The sequence below is a fragment of the Mus musculus genome, chromosome 7 (genome assembly GCF_000001635.26).
Source record: "Mus musculus strain C57BL/6J chromosome 7, GRCm38.p6 C57BL/6J".
In the NCBI taxonomy this organism is placed as follows: domain Eukaryota; kingdom Metazoa; phylum Chordata; class Mammalia; order Rodentia; family Muridae; genus Mus; species Mus musculus.
In genome coordinates this window covers 130,570,542-130,587,706 of record NC_000073.6, presented here as the reverse complement: position 1 = coordinate 130,587,706, position 17,165 = coordinate 130,570,542, and the positions used below count along the sequence as shown (strand labels likewise).

Below are 17,165 nucleotides of genomic sequence, written 5' to 3'. Positions count from 1 at the left end.
CATTTTACAACGTGTATACCAAAAACCTTGCAGGATTCCTTGCCCCATGACCCCAAAGTTCCATCTTTATGGAATCTGTGCTCGGTAAATAGTAGGTAGCTCATTCAGGACAGCCCAATTTGTAAGAATAATCAGGAGAAAATGCAAGCTGTCCTAAACTGCCAATATTCAGGTTAAAGTTCATCTTGAATAAAGCAGGTATGGTAGTTTGAATGAGAAAGGTCCCCATAGGTGCATGTTTGAATATGTGGTCTGTGTTTTTGGAACTCTTTGGGAAGGATTAGGAGGTGAGAACTTGTTGGAGGAGGTGTGTCTTTGGAGATGAGCTTTTAAGGTTTCAAAAATACTATTTATTCTCTGTGTGTGTGTGCATGTTCATGTGTGTGCATGTGTGTCTTTCTGCCTTGTGATTGTATCTTAAGATGTGTGCTCTCACCTATTGCTCCAGTGCTGTGCCTGCCTACTTTATGCCATGCTCCCCAGCATAATGGTCACTGACTCTAACCCTCTGAAACCATAAGTCTCAACTAAAGTTCCTTCTTCTATAAGTGGCCTTGACCATGGTGTTTTGTCACAGCAGATTTGCTTGTCATCCCAATGGTTGTAGTAAGATATCTAAAGCAGATATTCCTCTAGTCTAGAAACATTCTACAACCTTGACATGGTGGATGGCTTGGGTTAGATGATTCTGTTGGAGACAGTTCTGCTTTGTAGACTATTTTGCACAATTCTGGCTTATGCCATCTACAGATCAATAGCATCTTTTAGCAGTGTGGTGAAAAACAAAACTATTGCTAGATATTGTCACATGACCCTTAACCATGGATGACAACATGGTCCCTGGGTCAGAACTACTCCCCTGTTTGTAGAAACCAGCGGAGCCTTGAAGTTTATATAGATCTGTAAGACCTCAAAGGAGGGACGTTAGCTGGTTTAAGAGGAGGAATAGGAGCCAAAGTATGTTTAGTGCCCCTCAAGGGCTCTCAACTGATGGCCCTGCCCTCCTCCACTCAAGCTCATGATGGAATGTTCCTTTAAGGGATAAGTCCAGGGAGATTGACCTGGGCCAACCCCAGCCAGCAGGCACCTATATTGGCTCTCAGAGCATTCAAAAATAATTGAAATTAGTTGTTAACATGTTTTTATTGTTTTCAGAGGGGTTTTTTTTGGTCTCTTTCTTTCTTCCTTTCTTTTCTTTTCTTTCCTTTTTTTTTTTTTTTTTTTTTTGCTTGTTTCTTTTGTTTTTGGGATAGAGTCTTTCTGCTGTGTAGACCAGGCTAACCTTGAACTCAGAAGAGATCCACTTGCCTCTGCTTCCTATTAAAGGCATGTGTGTCCCCATGTCCAGTTATGAATGTGGTCTCTCTCTCTCTCTCTCTCTCTCTCTCTCTCTCTCTCTCTTTGTTTTTTGTTTTTTGAGACAGGGTTTCTCTGTGTAGCCCTAGCTGTCCTGAAACTCACTCTGTAGACCAGGCTGGCCTCAAACTCAGAAATCTCCCTGCCTCTGCCTCCCAAGTGCTGGGATTAAAGGCGTGCACCACCATGCCCGGTTATGAATGTGTTTTTAAATGTAAGATTTCCCTTCTTCAGACTTTGAAAAACACTGGAGTAACGATTTTCCCACTTGTTTTGTGAGTCTAGTAATACTCACATACCAAAACCAGACCCCAAAAATCTTCCTTATGAAGTTGGACACAAAAGTCCAAAAAATACATTAGCAAACAAAACACTGTAACATGCTGTTAAAAATAATTATAGATCATGACCATATGAGATTTATCCCAGGTATGCAAGGAAGGAAATATTGTGATTGGGTCAAGTAATGCAGAGAAATCACTAGCAAAATCCAATTTAATCCTTGAAGGCTAGCCTGGTCTACACAACGAGCTTCAGGATAGCCAGGACTAAGCAGAGAAACCCTGTTTCAAAACTCAAAAGACAAAACCAAAATATCATAAGTAGACTAGATGCCTCAACTTGATAAAGGGCATTTGTTTAAAAAACAAACCTATAGCTAATATGTTCCTTAACACTGGAAAACTCAGTGCTTGCGATTGGGAATAATCTCTACCCTTAGCTAACAAAGCAGTGGGAGTGGTTGTCACTATAAAATGGAAAAAGAGAAAAAGTGAAGCTGGCCTTTGGTATTTTGTGGGCTCTTTTTCTCATCCTTACCCCCCCCCATTTCAACCCCTTCAACACTAGATTGGAGAGAAACAAGAATAGAGGATAAAGGAATGAGAGAAGGAAGGGGAGAAAGAGAGAAGGCAGGAAGGAGGGAGGGAGGGAAAGAGGGAGAGAGGAAGAGGGATCCCTGAATCTAATTATTTTCTTTTGTTTCTTCGTTGACTACTAACAAACCACATCCAAGCCTCCTAAATGACCACCAGCCACCTATTGGGGCCCTAACATTTATATACCCTCTGAAAAGTTCCCAGAATTCCAAAGGTCCCACAATTGTAAAAACAATCTCCAGTTGGCAAAACCATGCTTCAGCCAGAGCACGAGGCACATCATAGTCAGCGGCTGCAGACAGTGCAAAGCCGCCCATGCTCCCACACCTGGGATTAAAATGGAAGCAGTTCTTATAATATTTGTGTGCTTTTTAAAACCAAATTTCCAGAATTCTCACTACAAGAAAGAAGAAAAATAAAACTGTTCAGAAGGGTGTGTGAGGAGAAAAGCTCTATTTACAATCATGATTCTTTAGAAAACCTTAAAAATCACTGGAGTTAATAACCAAGTGGACCATAAACTCCAACCGCACACAAAACCAAGAGTCTCCATACAAATGTGAGGACACAGAAATGATTCCCTACTGTTTATAGTCACGCTGAAGTAAACTGGAGTTCTTGGGTAAAGACTTGGCAACACATAGGCAGGACTGGTTTACTAAGGATTATCAAATAATTTCTTCTTTTAAAAAAGGCCAAATAAACAGAAACGCACCATGGGTTCATGGAGTAGGAAACGCCACATGGCAAGGAAGTCGATTCTTTTCCTCTTGTCCTACTCTTTCATGTAATTCTTACCAAAATCCAGCAACTCTGTGGTAGACCTAGGTTTATTCTAGTGTTTATGTGGAAAAACCATCAACCCTAGAGCAACTATGAGAATGTTCTTTGATAAGAATGGAGCGTGAAGACTCACTCTATTTGACCTCAAGATGTAACCACCACAGTCAAGAGAGCAATCCCAGCTTCCATCCTGAATGCCTGTTCTAACCATAAAGAAGCTCACAGAGGTGTCTAGACTCTGGATCTGGTTAATGATGGTGTGAGCTTTTTACTTATTTTGCAAGGTTTTTAAAAGTGAAGTTTAGAATATTTTAATCTAATTAAACAGAATCAGTGTTAGTGAACAGAGAACTTGGGCTAGACCTACACAAATATACCTAGCCAATTTGTGACAGACATGTGGAATCCATTCACTCATGTGGGGCAAGTGGACTGTGTCACCAGTCATCACTGGTAAGGTTGAGTGAGCCCAATCCCCATGAACCTCAGAATCGAGAATGGTAGGAGTGGGGTCAACTCCCTGCCTAACTCTACCTGCTCTGGAACACACAACCATGACACCCCACTGAGGACCATGGCCATCAGCCACATAGCATAAAAACCTGGAGTTCTCTGTTAATGGGGTATCTAGATAGAAGCCAATGAGCTTCCCTTATTGGGTGTTTCTTCCTACAAAAGGTATTTACTCCTTGGTTCACCCTGAGTAAGGTGTATGTATTCACATCCACCATCAAATAAAGCATTTCAAATGAGTAGGGGTGGGGGAGGCCTTCGTCTGTAAAGAGGTATGCCTAAATACACACACACACACACACACACACACACACACACACAGCCTCTTCGAACTCTCAGTTCCACACTACGTTGCATCCCCCTTTCCCTTCCTGCCTGGTATGTGGATGCCCTGAGGGGAATCATGGACCCTTGGACTCCCATTCCCAACTCCCTGCCGAATGCTAGCAGTGCCTGGGTACACAGGAGACCGGGAACCACAGCAATTGTCCTAGATTCCACTGTTTCTCACGCGGGGAAACACTGACTGATGACCCCCCCATTACAGACTGGGTTCTGCTTCCCCTGAGTGGGCATAAACACTCATGGCCAAAACAATAAATGTCGAAATAACAAACAAAATAACAATCCCTCGTCTTCAAGAGAATGAGAACGTAAACCAGAAATTGGGAGAACGTATTTGCAAAAGAAACATCTAAAAGAGGACTTCTATTCAAAATAGTGTGGGAGAGCCAGCCCTGCCTCCTGCCTGATGGGAGGTTGTATCGACAAGCTCCCCTCTCCCCCTTTCTCCCTTGCCACAGGCCATGAGGCAAGAGAGCTGGTCCCCAATGGATCATGGATCAGGAGAACTAACCCTGTCTCCTTGCCTGCTACAGTACTTGGGAGAGCAGTCCCTGAACCTCACCTGGGCAGCATAGTAGAGCTGGCCCTGATGGGTGTGTGTGTGTGTGAGCTGGCCCAAAGGGTGTGAGCATGGGAGAGTTCCGCTGCTCCCCCCAACTTGCCTGAGGTGGGTGCAGCGCCTTGGATGAGAGAGAAAGATGTTCTCCTTCACCCTCAAGTCTTGTCATCTATGGCAGGTGGGAGAGCTGGCCCCAGGGTCATGAGAGTGAGGGAGCTGGCCATGTTGCTCCCCAGCTGCAACACTTGGGAGAACTGGCCTTGTACCTGGGCATCAGCCTAGAGGAGCTGGCCCCCAGAGAGTGAGAGCTGGTGGGCTGAGCATTACTAATACCTCTCAGGCCCAGATCTAGGGCTTCGAGTTGGCCCACCCCAACACCTACCCCATTGATGACCTGCTGGAGTGCACAAAGGGGCTGGTTCTATATCCAAAACTACAGGATCTCCATGACATACAGGGCAACAACAGGATATCTGAGAGGAGTCCCAGTGAAACTCAAGTATTGATGAGTAGCAGAAGCCAGAGGCCTCGAACCAGATCAACGACTCATTACAATGAACAATTACAATGACACACTACAGCTTCCACAATGAGATTCTTTTTTTTCCCTGTTGGGAGGGAAGTTGAAAGGGCAGAGGGTGGGCCCAAAGTATGAGGGATAAATGAGATTGGGGTGTATGACGTGAAATTCATAAAGAACCAATAAAAATGTTTTAAAAAAAGAAAAAAGAAAAAGAAAGAAATGGTCCCATGACTTTGAAAGCTCACCAAAGGAGACACAGGGGCAAATAGCACAGGACAGGATGTTCTTCACCATATACCATGAGTAAAGTGTCAACTAAAGCAACAGCGAGACACCACTACATACCTGTGAGGATGACTGGGATCTAGATCCCTGCCAATACCCAACACTGGGGAGGATATGAACCAAGAGGAAGTCCCATCTGTTAGCAGTGGGACTGTGAAATGGAGTAACGTTCTGAGCAGGTGGCTGGACAGCTTCTTAGGAAACTACACTTTCCCTCATCATGTGATAAAGCAACCACACGCCTTCATATCTACCCAAAGGAGTTACAGCTAATGTCCTCCTAAGACATCAACATGGACATTCACTGCAAGTTTGCCCAACACTTGAGAGCATCCTGGATGGTCCAGGGCAGATAAGAAAACCGTATCTAAAAAGTAGAATGTTATTCAGTACTAAGAGAGTGGGGGGAGAGGGGAGAGGGGAGAGGGGAGAGGGGAGAGGGGAGAGGGGAGAGGGGAGAGGGAGAGAGAGAGAGAGAGAGAGAGGCAGATTTCTGAGTTCGAGGCCAGCCTGGTCTACAAAGTGAGTTCCTGGACAGCCAGGGCTACATAGAGAAACCCTGTCTCGAAAAACCAAAAGAAAAAAAAAAGAAAGAAAAGAAACAGGACTAAACACTGCGCACTATATAATATATAATTCTAATTATATGACACTATAGAAAAGATGCAACTGTTGAAACAGTACAAAGAATTGTGATTGGACCAGAAAGATGGCTCCTGAGATAAAGACACTGTCATACAAGTTTGGTAGCCTGGATTCTTTTCCCAGAACCCACATAAGGATGGAAGGAATGAACGGAGTCCATAAAGATATCCTCTGAACACACACATGATGTGGTATGTATATGTGCCTATACACATACTGATGAGGATAAAATATTAAAGTGTTTTTGAAGATCTGCAATTGCCAGGGCCTAAAGGATGGGCAAAGGTCAAGCATGGAGGATTTTAGGAATACGATACTCTTGCAGAAAGTACATGTGGTTACACATGTCGAAGTCCACAGAATGTGCTTGATCAAGAATGAATCTTGACATAACACACATGGAAGGTGAGTGATTAGATGTGTCAATAGGGCTTTGCCAGTTCTAACAAGCATACCACTCTTGTGGAGGAAGCTGATAATGAGGATAGCTATGAAACTAAAACTAACCTAAAGAAAGAAATAAAGTCAGGTATGGGTGGCACATACCTGTAATTCTAGCACTAGGAAGTGGAGACAGGAGGATTAAGAGCTCATGGCCATTCTAGGTGCATGGGTCTCTGTTGGGGTTGGGGAGCAGGGGGGAGGAGGCAGAGACCAGAGACAGAGAGGAAAAAGGAAAACCTGATGAACCTCAAACCTAAACCTTGTACCTTATGAAAGTTAACTCGTGGATCACCATAGATTTAAATATATAATGTTAAACTTTAAAGATTGTAGGAAAGTAGTATTAAAGAAAATCTCCAGGGTATAGAGCTAGGCAGAGCACTTAGGCTTAATAACAGAAAAACTATCTGCAAGAAAAATTGATACACTGTGCCTCACTAAAATTAAAATGCTGTTTTATATAAGACCTTATTAAGAGGATGGAAAGATAAGCTATAGAACAAGGAAGCATCTATGAAACACAATTTAACTTTTAGACTACATAAAGAACTCTCAAAAGCAAACTCTCTCAAAACCCAACACTAAAATAATAACAACATTTATAAAACATGCAAAAGATATTTCATCAAAGAGATTAGTCATCCATTATCTACAGGAGATACACTCCTAGATCCTGGTGGCTGCCTCAAAGGTGAGTAGAAATGATGTGTTACAAAGACTGCACTGATTCTGATATACATATAGACCTATGATGAAGTTTGCTTACAAAATAGTCAAGTAAGAGAATAAAAACAGTAACTAATAAAAAATATCAATTACAGCAATATACTATAGAGTAAATGTAATGACTAGTTTCTATTTTGTTTGTTTGTTTGTTTTTGAGACAGGTTTCACTGTCTAGCCTTGGCTATCCTGGAGCTCACTCTGTAGGCCAGAGTGTCCTTGAACTCACAGAGATCCCATTTCTGCCTCCAAAGTGCTGGGATAAAAGCTGTATACCACCCTAACCCAGCTCATAACTGGCTTATTTTTCCCCTTCAAAGATCTTTTTAAAATGTTACTTGTGTGTGTGGGCATCTGTGTGCATGTATATCTATCTGTATATCTGTGTGTTTCTGTGTGCAGTTATAGTGCAGATGCCAAAAGAGGCCAGAAGGGGGCACTGAGATATCCTGCAGCTGGGGTAACAAGGAGGTTGTGTGTTTGATATGGGTGCTGGGAACTAAACTCCCCTCCTCTAAAAGAGCAGCAAGCGCTCTTCACCTCTCTCCAGACCTCAAGGATCTTATTGGACTGGGCGTGCCCTCTGTGTGATGGTGTAAAATGACAATGTCTACGGGATGATTGGAGAAAGGTGCATGGTGGCACTGTAATGTCACCTTGTGTGATGTCACCTTGGGCTGCTGTGAGAGGACAGCTTGAAGACAAGCATGCAGTGTAGTTGGTCTGACATCTGAGATGGTTGCTAAGTGACTAGCCAATGGTGACCTGTGCAGCATGCATAGCTTCTCCAGTGATCGACTTCCAGTCCCAGAGAGCTCTATGGATGCTTCTCAGATGCAGGAAACTGATCATTCATTGTGTACTGGTGGGAAGGTAAGAAGGTAAGAAGGCACAGAGACTGAGAAACACCATGACTGGGACAAATCTTTATGAAATAAACATGCAATCGTATGAGCCAGACATTGAACACTTGGGTATCTATCTCAGAGAAGTGAAAATGAACACACACACTCACACTCATACACTCACACTCACACTCACACATACACACACACACACTCACACTCATATACACTCTCTCACACACATACTCACATTCACAATACTTACACTCACACACACACTTACCTACATATACTCATACATACACTCACTCACACACTCACACTTACACACACATACACACACACACACACACACACACACACACACCCACACATACACATACAAGTGCATGCCTGAACACAAATGCACATGGCAACTTCATGTGAAATAGCCAAAAACTAGAAACAAAACAAATATGCTTTAGGGAGAGGGGACAACCTGAGAACTGGATTGCCATCTTTGTGGCATGGAATACAACTTCATAGTGGCAGAAAACAATACACAATAGCTTGTGTGTGTGTTGCGAGAGCATTCTGCCCGCGGGGGGGGGGGGGGGGGAAACCAGATCTGCCAGTTCTAAAAGATAACACAGCGTCCGACCCTCTATCTATAATATTCTTGAGATGGTAAAGTGTAGAATACTATCAGTTGCCAGAGTGGGTGTGGCTATAAAGGGCAGCAAGAAAAGTCTGGCAATGGACAGCCTCCTCGGGCTTGGCCATCTCAGTATCTGTCTCCACGGTGAAACTGGAGAATAACTTTGCAAGATGTCACCCTCGAGGCTCTCTCTTTGTATTTTTTAAAAACTATACATAAACTTGCCACCATCTTAAATTAAAAGGCTAAAATAAATAAACAAAGAGCCACCAAGACAGTTCAGTGGGCAAAGGCCCCTGCTGACTAGTTTGGTGGCCTCTGTGTTTGGTCCCCAGGACCCACGCGGTAGGATAGAACTGACGGCTGTAAGCTGTCCCTTGGCCTCCACCCAGACAATAAATAAAGTGCATGCCAAAAACCATTAAAGACTTGGTAGAAAATTACAGGCTTCTGACTTCTTTAGAACAAATAGGAAAATCTTACTGTACTGGGCCACTTTTGCCTAGGACCACAATCTGATGGAGTCGGGTGATAGCTGCATTCATTAGGCTAGAACCCACCTATTTGCCACAGTCCTTACCTCTCCCTATTGTCTCATACCCACTGTTAATTGCTTCTGGCCTGACACCCAAAATTGCTGGATTTTGCCACTTTATTTTTTTTTTTCTTTTTGAATTAATATTTTCCTGCCTGAGGAAAAAAAATCTTCCCAAATTGATTGGAAAGAAGAAGTGAGAATGCATTTTTTTTAAGTGTGCCTGTGTGTATGTGTGTGTGCATGCGTGTGTGGGCTCACTTGTGTGTAGGACACTCTTAATGCTGGATGTCATTCCTCAGTACTGTCCACCTTGTTCTTTGAGACAGGGTCTCTCACTGAAGCTAAAACTTCCCCTGGGTGCTCCTGTCTCCACCTCGCCAGTGCTGGGATTAAAAGTGCTTCCCTCTGTACCTGGCTTCTGTACAATTGTATGTAGGTTCTGTAGGACTGAGTTCTGGCCCACACACTCAGGGAGCACACACTTCAACTAAGGTATTCCCTAGCTGCAGGCTGCTTCTTAAATCTAACTTCTGCAATCAAAGAGGCCCATACCATTAATCCAAAAATGTCACGGCCTGTGAGACAACAGGAAAGTGTCGTCCCCCCCCCGCCCCCCATGGCACTAAGCTAATATCCTCAAACTTAAAGTAAATACTGGCAAAGCTTGGATGTGTATTATTAACCTAGACTTACATGAAGGAAGTGAAAAGTCCACTTCAACTGTGAAAAACTTGTCTGAAACAACTATTTGCATTAAATCAGCTCTGCATTCACACATTTGCAAATCATTTCAATCTCTGCCTCATCTGTGGAAGTTGCTGAGTAGGTAAAATCTGGAGGGAATGTGCTCGTTTCTCATTATAGCAGTTTTAAAAGCACAGGATACAAGGGAGTGCTCAGGACTCACAAAGCAGGGCTGCTGAGGTACTAAAGGAATTCTGAAAATGTAAGGAAGGAATGGCCCCACAGGTACAAGTATGTCACATGGGTCCAGGCCGAGGACTTGTCCTCCCTTGCCTCTCGCTCGCTCGCTCGATCGATCGATCGAGATGAGATGTTGGGGGGCTAGTGTGAGACCTGCACAGCAGGAGGTGGGAGAGAGTTTCCTGAACCCACCTGGTGGTCCGAGGTGCTGTTCTCGTTGCCCATGGTGACTCAGGGTGCCCAGCGTCCCTCGCAATGTTGGTCAGAGTGACTAGAAAAAACGAAAGGGCATAAACACCTGGAAAGGGGAAGGAGAGCCGAGGTTTTCTCTTCTGCTCATCTCCCCAAACTCAGAGGCAGACAGCGAATGTTTATCTCTTCAGCCACATCATGGAAAATCACTTTGGAAGGGCTTTCTTTTGCAACATGCCATCCAGACATCTTTCCCAATACGGGCTGGTGTTTTCACTCCCCGCCCAGGGTTGGCTGCAGCTTCTGAAAGGCAAGTTTGTTCCTGAAGCTGAGTTAGCGCCAGCGTGCACACATATGCACATACACAAACGAATGACAACTCCCTCCACCCCAACCGCAAATGCCAAGTAGCCTGGGGTACAGCGCTCCCAGGAGGGTTTTCTGTTTCCAACTATACTCAGTTAGGAAACTCAGTGCGGCTGCTTTCTCTTTCTCGCTGCTGGTGAGAGTGCAGCCTGCTGTCAAACATTAGGAGGTGTGAACCTACTACTCTCCAACAACGTGGTTTTCTCATTCTTCCCTCTGAACACTTGTCTCATCGACTTACCTTCACTTCTGTGTATGTGGGCTCCTTGCTGATGGAAATGACGATCTGGGAGCCAGGCTAGGAACAAGTTCCCATATGAAGCTGCCGAGGGGCATTCAGTGACATATTAACAATCCTCCTAACTTAAATGTGCCCTAACAATTATCAGAGAGGCACTACCCCTTGCCTGACATCACTTGCTAGATTTCAGGGATCGACCTGGCATGCTCACTTTCTTTCTTTATGGAGAAACCAAACCATAGAAACTTTAAACGATCCTAATTTAAAGCTGGTGCCTTAGAGAACACCAGATACACACAGTGGGAAGGACCAGAGTTCAAGGCCCAGAACCCATATAAAAAGTCTGCTGGGGTTGCATGCGGTTGTGATCTCAGCAATCCTATAGTAAGAGGTAGAGGACTGGAAGGAAGCTGGCAGGCTAGCTAGCCTGGAGTGGGAGCCCCAAACAAGAGGGTCCTTCTTAGCCTTGATAGTAAGTAGTGAAGAGGATTCTTGAACGCTGTCCTCTCATTCCTGGGAATGAGCTATAGCAGGAGTATATCTCCAGGTGTGTGTGTGTGTGTGTGTGTGTGTGTGTGTGTCCCCACACACAAAAAAACAAATAGAAACTAATAAATTAAAAAAAAAAAACCTGTTGGCTTGCTTAGTCATTCAACTAACTTGGAGTAACCAGTACAGACTATGCATACCGAACAATCATTGACCAATAGAATATAAGTATTGTGAGCAGACCCAATTACAATGTGTCTGGGGACCAGTGGTGTGGCTCAGTGAAAGAGCCCTTGCCTAGAATACTCAAGGCCTTGGTTGGATCCCCGGTACTGCGAAAATGAAACTCTTCAAAATGTATGACATGGCACTAATGTCAGTCAGCCTCATGCTCAAGTCTCTTGCTCCTAACTCTTAAATGAAGAGAATCCGGCTCGTTATCAGGACCTGAAAGCACACTCATTATACTGAAATCAAGATCCTGATTAACATGTTCATATCTCACTTAAATTATACTGAAATCATTATCAGTATGTGAAATCAATAATTTCAGATAGCTTGCTTTGAATACTCACTGTATATATGTATACACACACATATATCATACTAAGCTGTAGAATGATAAAAAATCATTTATTTTAAACTGATCTGTTCAGTTCAATTTTTATTTTCATTTTGAAGATGGCTCCTTATAAGTAAATAATGCTGCTAGAATCATTATTCCCTAATCAACTATTAACTTATTTATATATACTAGGCTAAAACATATGACATTAAATTTCATACGGTCCATTGTAATATTAAACTTTTCCTTTTTAGCTCTTTTGAGACAGGGTTTCTCTACATAGCCCTGACTGTCCTAGAACTCCTATGTAGACCAGGCTGGCCTTGAACTTGCCTCTGCCTCTCAAATGCTGGAATTGAAGGTATGTATCACAACACCAAGATGAAATATTAATTTTTGATACTCATTTACTAAATAAACTTAGTAATTTTGTTTAAAAACCATAAAAACTTGTTTTGTTTTGTTTTTTACATACCCTCAAATTTACTGTGTTGCTAAGGATAGCCCAATCCTTCTGCCCCCACCTCCTAAGTGCTAAACTGGCTTTTAAAACAAACCAAAGCAAATGGCAAATCTCCTACTGGCATAGTATGACTGAGGCAGCAAAGAGAAGGCTGTAGCCGCACATTGGAACCCTCCTCTGGGGACTTCAGAACTGGCTTCTTTCAGCTGTCCCGGGCCAAAAAGGCAGGCTCCCCCTACCTGTTCCCACTTACCTGCAGGGATAGTCTGCACTTTGAAGGCCCACGGAAAGTTTGCTTTTGAACAACTGGACTTTCTCCTTATCCATTCAAAAACCTGTGAGGTTACTGAGCCAAGCCCTGCTCCACTTGGACAAACAGCTGTGTTCCCCTCCCTGTGCTGTCTTCATACCTGGGCTGCGGCTGAGCTTGTGGAAGCCTTCCTGCCTGGGAATCTGCACCTCCCAGCTGGTCACTCCCAGGGCCTTTATGCTGAGCATTTGTCCCGGGTGACATCAGCAGAGGCTCCTTTCAGGACAGGCTTATTCTAACCATCTCCGCTCCTGCTCTCTGATTGGTCACACCTAGCATTGCTTGCTTTTGTGCACGAGATCAGGGAACAGATCTCTTTCTAGAAAGAGGTCACATGTTCACGGAGCTTCTTGTGTACACCTGGGGAAATTCCACTGCAGATACTATGGAAAGACAAAGAAAACTCGCGGAAACCAGATGACGCGGTAGCCTGGCACTCGTCCGTGTGTACAGAATGAACTTAGCCAGGCGTGGTTTGAGTTTCAACTAGTGAAGTCATAAAAAAAGCACTGCATGACTAGATTTGCTGATAGGCAGGCTGCCTGCCCTCTGGGGTGGAGGAGACCAGCAGACCTGACAGAGACACAGGCACCCAGCCAAATAGTCTCCTGTCCACGGTCTCCTACTCCCACAATCCCTTCACTTTTGACTCCCCAGTAAATGAAAGCCCCTGCACAGAGAGCCCCAACCCTGTGACTAGACAGAGCCACTCTGGGAAACAAGCCAGTGTTTTGTCCAAGGATCCCTGGATACCAGGGAGAATCCTGCACACTCCCTGGAGGTGTTTAAGGCCCCTCCAGGGGAAAGTTGGCAGCAACAGAGCTCAGTACCCTACTTTGCATTTAAATAGAGCAGAATTGTGTGGGAGTGGGCAGATGACCAGATAACCACACCTTTTTTTTTTTTTTTTCAAGCTGCTCAATGAAATATTATTCAGCCATAAAAAGGAAGCATTGGTTCATGGTACCACTTTGCTAAGTGTCAAAAGCATTGAGAAGTGAAGGCAGATGGACACAGCGGGCCACGCGTGGAGTGATTCCGCTCATTCCACATGGGGAGAAGTACCAGAATTGACAAAACCGCGGGGACAGAAAGCAAAGTCGTGGTTTACAGGAGCTAGGGGGGAAAATAACAGCTGAGTGCTGCAAGAGTTTGCTTGATATGAGAAAAGTGTTGTAGAATGAGAGGTCACAGCTCCACCAGCGACAACCCCCAGCCCCTGCCCACCGCCCTGGAATAGTGTGTGCACAGAATGTCACCGAATCACCCATTTAAAATTAAATACTTAAATTTACATTTTCTGAATTTCATAATTATTTTGAGTTTTTGAGATCTGTAGCCCAAGGTGGCCATGCAGCTCAGGCTGGTCTTGAACTCCTAGTTCTCCTGCACTCACCTCCCAAGCACTGGGATCGAAGGTGAACACTGTCATGCCTGCCTATAATTTTTTTAAAAGTTGTGTTTCACATCTTACGATTCTGTGTAATACATAGTTTGGGGGTAGGGAAGAATTCTAGCATGGTTGGGGAAAGGATTGAAGACCATTTCTTTCGTGCTTATCAGCACCAAAGGTTCAGAGGAATGAGAAACAAGAATTCTTGCCTCTGTAACCTTAGATCACAGGGGAAATTTTCTAGGGTAGAGAAAGACCGTATTGAGCAAAGGTCTTATATGAACAGTTGCGGATGAAGAATGGAGTCTCTTCAACAAGTACAAAGCACAGTGAAAGTTGGGCACTGGGAAGGAAGGAGTGGGGAGCCGTTCTTGAAGGGGAGAAACACGAAACCAGCCCACTCTGATGGACGCTGGACCCTGGAAAGTGGGCATGCGCAGTTCTGTACATTTCCATGATGTCACTTCCTTTCACTGCCCCCCCCGCCCCCGCCCCCCCCCCCCCCCCCCGCAGCTCTACAGCTGGTACAAAAGGTGTGAGAATTCAAGATTTTACCAAGTGTGAGCGGATTGAAGGCCCGGAGCCATGGAGAGAGAAACCCTCCCTGAGCAGGGAACGCTGGCCGATAATGCAGGCGATGCTGTGGATTTAGGTGTACATAGTGGTGAGTCACCCTCTCTTGGTACTGGGTGTCTTGGGATGCCTTTCTCTGCTGTGAAGATTTCTGTCTCCTTCCTATACCTTCCCGCGGTCATCTCTCAGTTGCTCTTAAGAAACAAGCACCGGCTTTGAAGCTGGACCTGTACCCACTACTAGGCAGCAGCCAGGGCCTTGACACAGTATTTTTGTTTCTTTTCTGTTGCTGGGATAAACAACCCTGACCAAAGCAGCTTAGGAGAAGAAAGAATTGGTTTATGATTCCAGGCTAATCTCCATCTGTGAAGGCGAGTCACATCCCACAGAGAGCAGAGGGAGAACACAGAAACATGGGGATCCTGGCTGCTTTCTCCTCAGCCTTTCTTTCTCCTCCTGTCCTCCATGGATCAGAACCAGATGTCTAGGGAAAGGCACTGCCCATATTCTTCCCACCTCAAACTTCAGAATAAAGCCATAGGTGGTGGTGCAGGCCTTTAACCCAGCACTTGGGAGGCAGAGGCAGGCAGATCTCTGAGTTGGAGTCAGCCTGGTCTGCAGAGTGAGTTCTAGGACAGCCAGGGCTACACAGAGAAACCCTGTCTCAAAAAAACCAAAACCAAACCAGACCAAACCAAAATACCAAAAATCATAACAGGCCCACACAGACATGCCAACAGGCCATACTGGTATAGATAATTCCTCACTTGCAGGTGATTCTTGGTTGTGCCAAGTGGACAGAGAGCTCAAAGTAATCAGCACACACAAGCACGCGCTGCCCTTGTAAAGACTCAGGTCTGGAAACCAACTATTTCAGGCTGGACACAAAGAGGACCTCCTCCTGCTTCAGTTTCCCTGAGAGCTAAAATCCCCAGGCACCTCGGGACCAGAGGTTTTATCTTAGGCCTGTCAGTAAAGTGAGTTGACTCTTCGTGAGTAGTTATTACTTGCGGAGGGCTCACATGATCCTAATAACTGCGCTTGGTTCAAGTGTAATCTTTGTAGCAGATCTCTGTGGTCAGAACCATTATTGTTCTTTAGCAAGTGAAAGACCAGAGGCTTGCTAAGGTCAGAATGTGGCCAAAGGTCATCGAACTAGAATTCCAGGGAGGACGCTTTGGTCCTCCCCTATGCCCCTTTCTTCTCAGGGAGGACTCTTTGGTCCTCCCCTGAGCCTCTTTCTTCTCAGGGCTTGAGCACGGGAAGTATTGCTTCAGTGTGTCTCAATCAAACATAAGATAGTTGCCCACAGGGAATATATGCTTCTATGGGTTCATCCTAAGACAGAATTTATTGATATGTTATGTCACAGGGGAAAAAAAAATAAAAAAATAGAAAACCAAACCAAACCAAAAACCTCAACCAAACAACCAAAAAACAAAACAAAACAAAACAAAACAAACAAAACCCACCACTCACATTACCCAGCTAGGTACATCACTATCTGGCACACACAGGTTGTTCCATGAAGCTAAGTGCCCATTGTTGGCATGGAATAAGGAAGCTGGTTGTCAAGCAGGTCTGGACATTCAAGTTGGCCACAGCTTCCATTGTCCGCCTTGGACATAATCTGTGGCTACTCTATCTCAGGAGAGCCTCTAGTGGGACACCGGATATTGGGTGTCAGCTTCTGCTAACTGGACCTGGCTTCTGGCTAAGGCACCTGTGCTCCATCCCAGAGTGCAGAGCTGGTATATTCAGACAAGGGAACCTTGAGGAGGAAAATGGGCCACACTCACTGAACTGAGGGCATTTTGGCTGCACAAGCCTGAGCCACTGCCCATGGGTGGGGCCTTCCACCTGTAGGTCCATCTGCTTCCTGATCTACCAATGCAGGAGCTAGCAACCTACCTCAAAGTCTTGGTGCCACTGAGTTTGGGGTGGAGCCACCCAGTGAATGACAGCCATGTGTTGCCTGCTGTAAAACTATAAGCCACCATGAAAAAAATCCGTTCACATAAGCATCAGCTCTGTGATGTCCTACTATGTACACGAATCCTGGCAGATCTGCTTCTTCCTTTGCATGCTGGCTTGTCAAACCCAGACATGGCACACACTGGCCAGCCCTCCACCCTGACAGATAGCACATGTGTATGAGAGCTCGTCCTTTCACCTTTCAGAAGAGACCCACTGGGAAGGCAGTAGGTTTCATTATCAAGGAGACTCTGGGGCCAGAGTCTTTCAGTACAAATCCCAATTCCAGTGCTCACTTGGTGTGCAGACTCTGGCACGTTGACATCGCCTGCTCAGTTTTGTCATTTCTGAATGGGCATCGCAACAATGCCTAGCCCATCTGGCTCTGCTGAGCTCACTCACATAACACTCGTGAAATCATCAGACATTTAATGAACCGTGGACTGGTTTTTAACAGTGGGCCTCTTTGGAGCCTCCAGGCAAATCACTCTATAAAAGGAAGTTTTTCTCCCCAACAGAAAAACTGAACTTTAGACCCAATTAGTCGGTTACACTAGAAGCCAGGTCACCTTTTCAATAAAGCACAGCCAACTAACTTGCG

At 44.8% G+C, this 17,165-nt stretch overlaps 1 protein-coding gene across 28 annotated transcripts in view; it reads right to left on the bottom strand.

Annotated features, from left to right (window-relative positions):
• The window catches only part of Tacc2 (transforming, acidic coiled-coil containing protein 2), a 214,697-nt gene that overhangs the window by 179,999 nt on the left and 17,533 nt on the right, over positions 1-17,165 (bottom strand). For 24 of the 28 annotated variants that reach the window (XM_006508065.3, XM_017322391.1, XM_017322394.1 and 21 more), the window contains one exon: positions 10,191-10,269. In XM_006508065.3, coding sequence (XP_006508128.1) covers positions 10,191-10,223 — 33 coding nt within the window. In that variant the 5' untranslated portion in view covers positions 10,224-10,269. The other 4 variants (XM_006508067.4, XM_017322390.1, XM_006508066.4 and 1 more) reach the window with 4 other exon arrangements.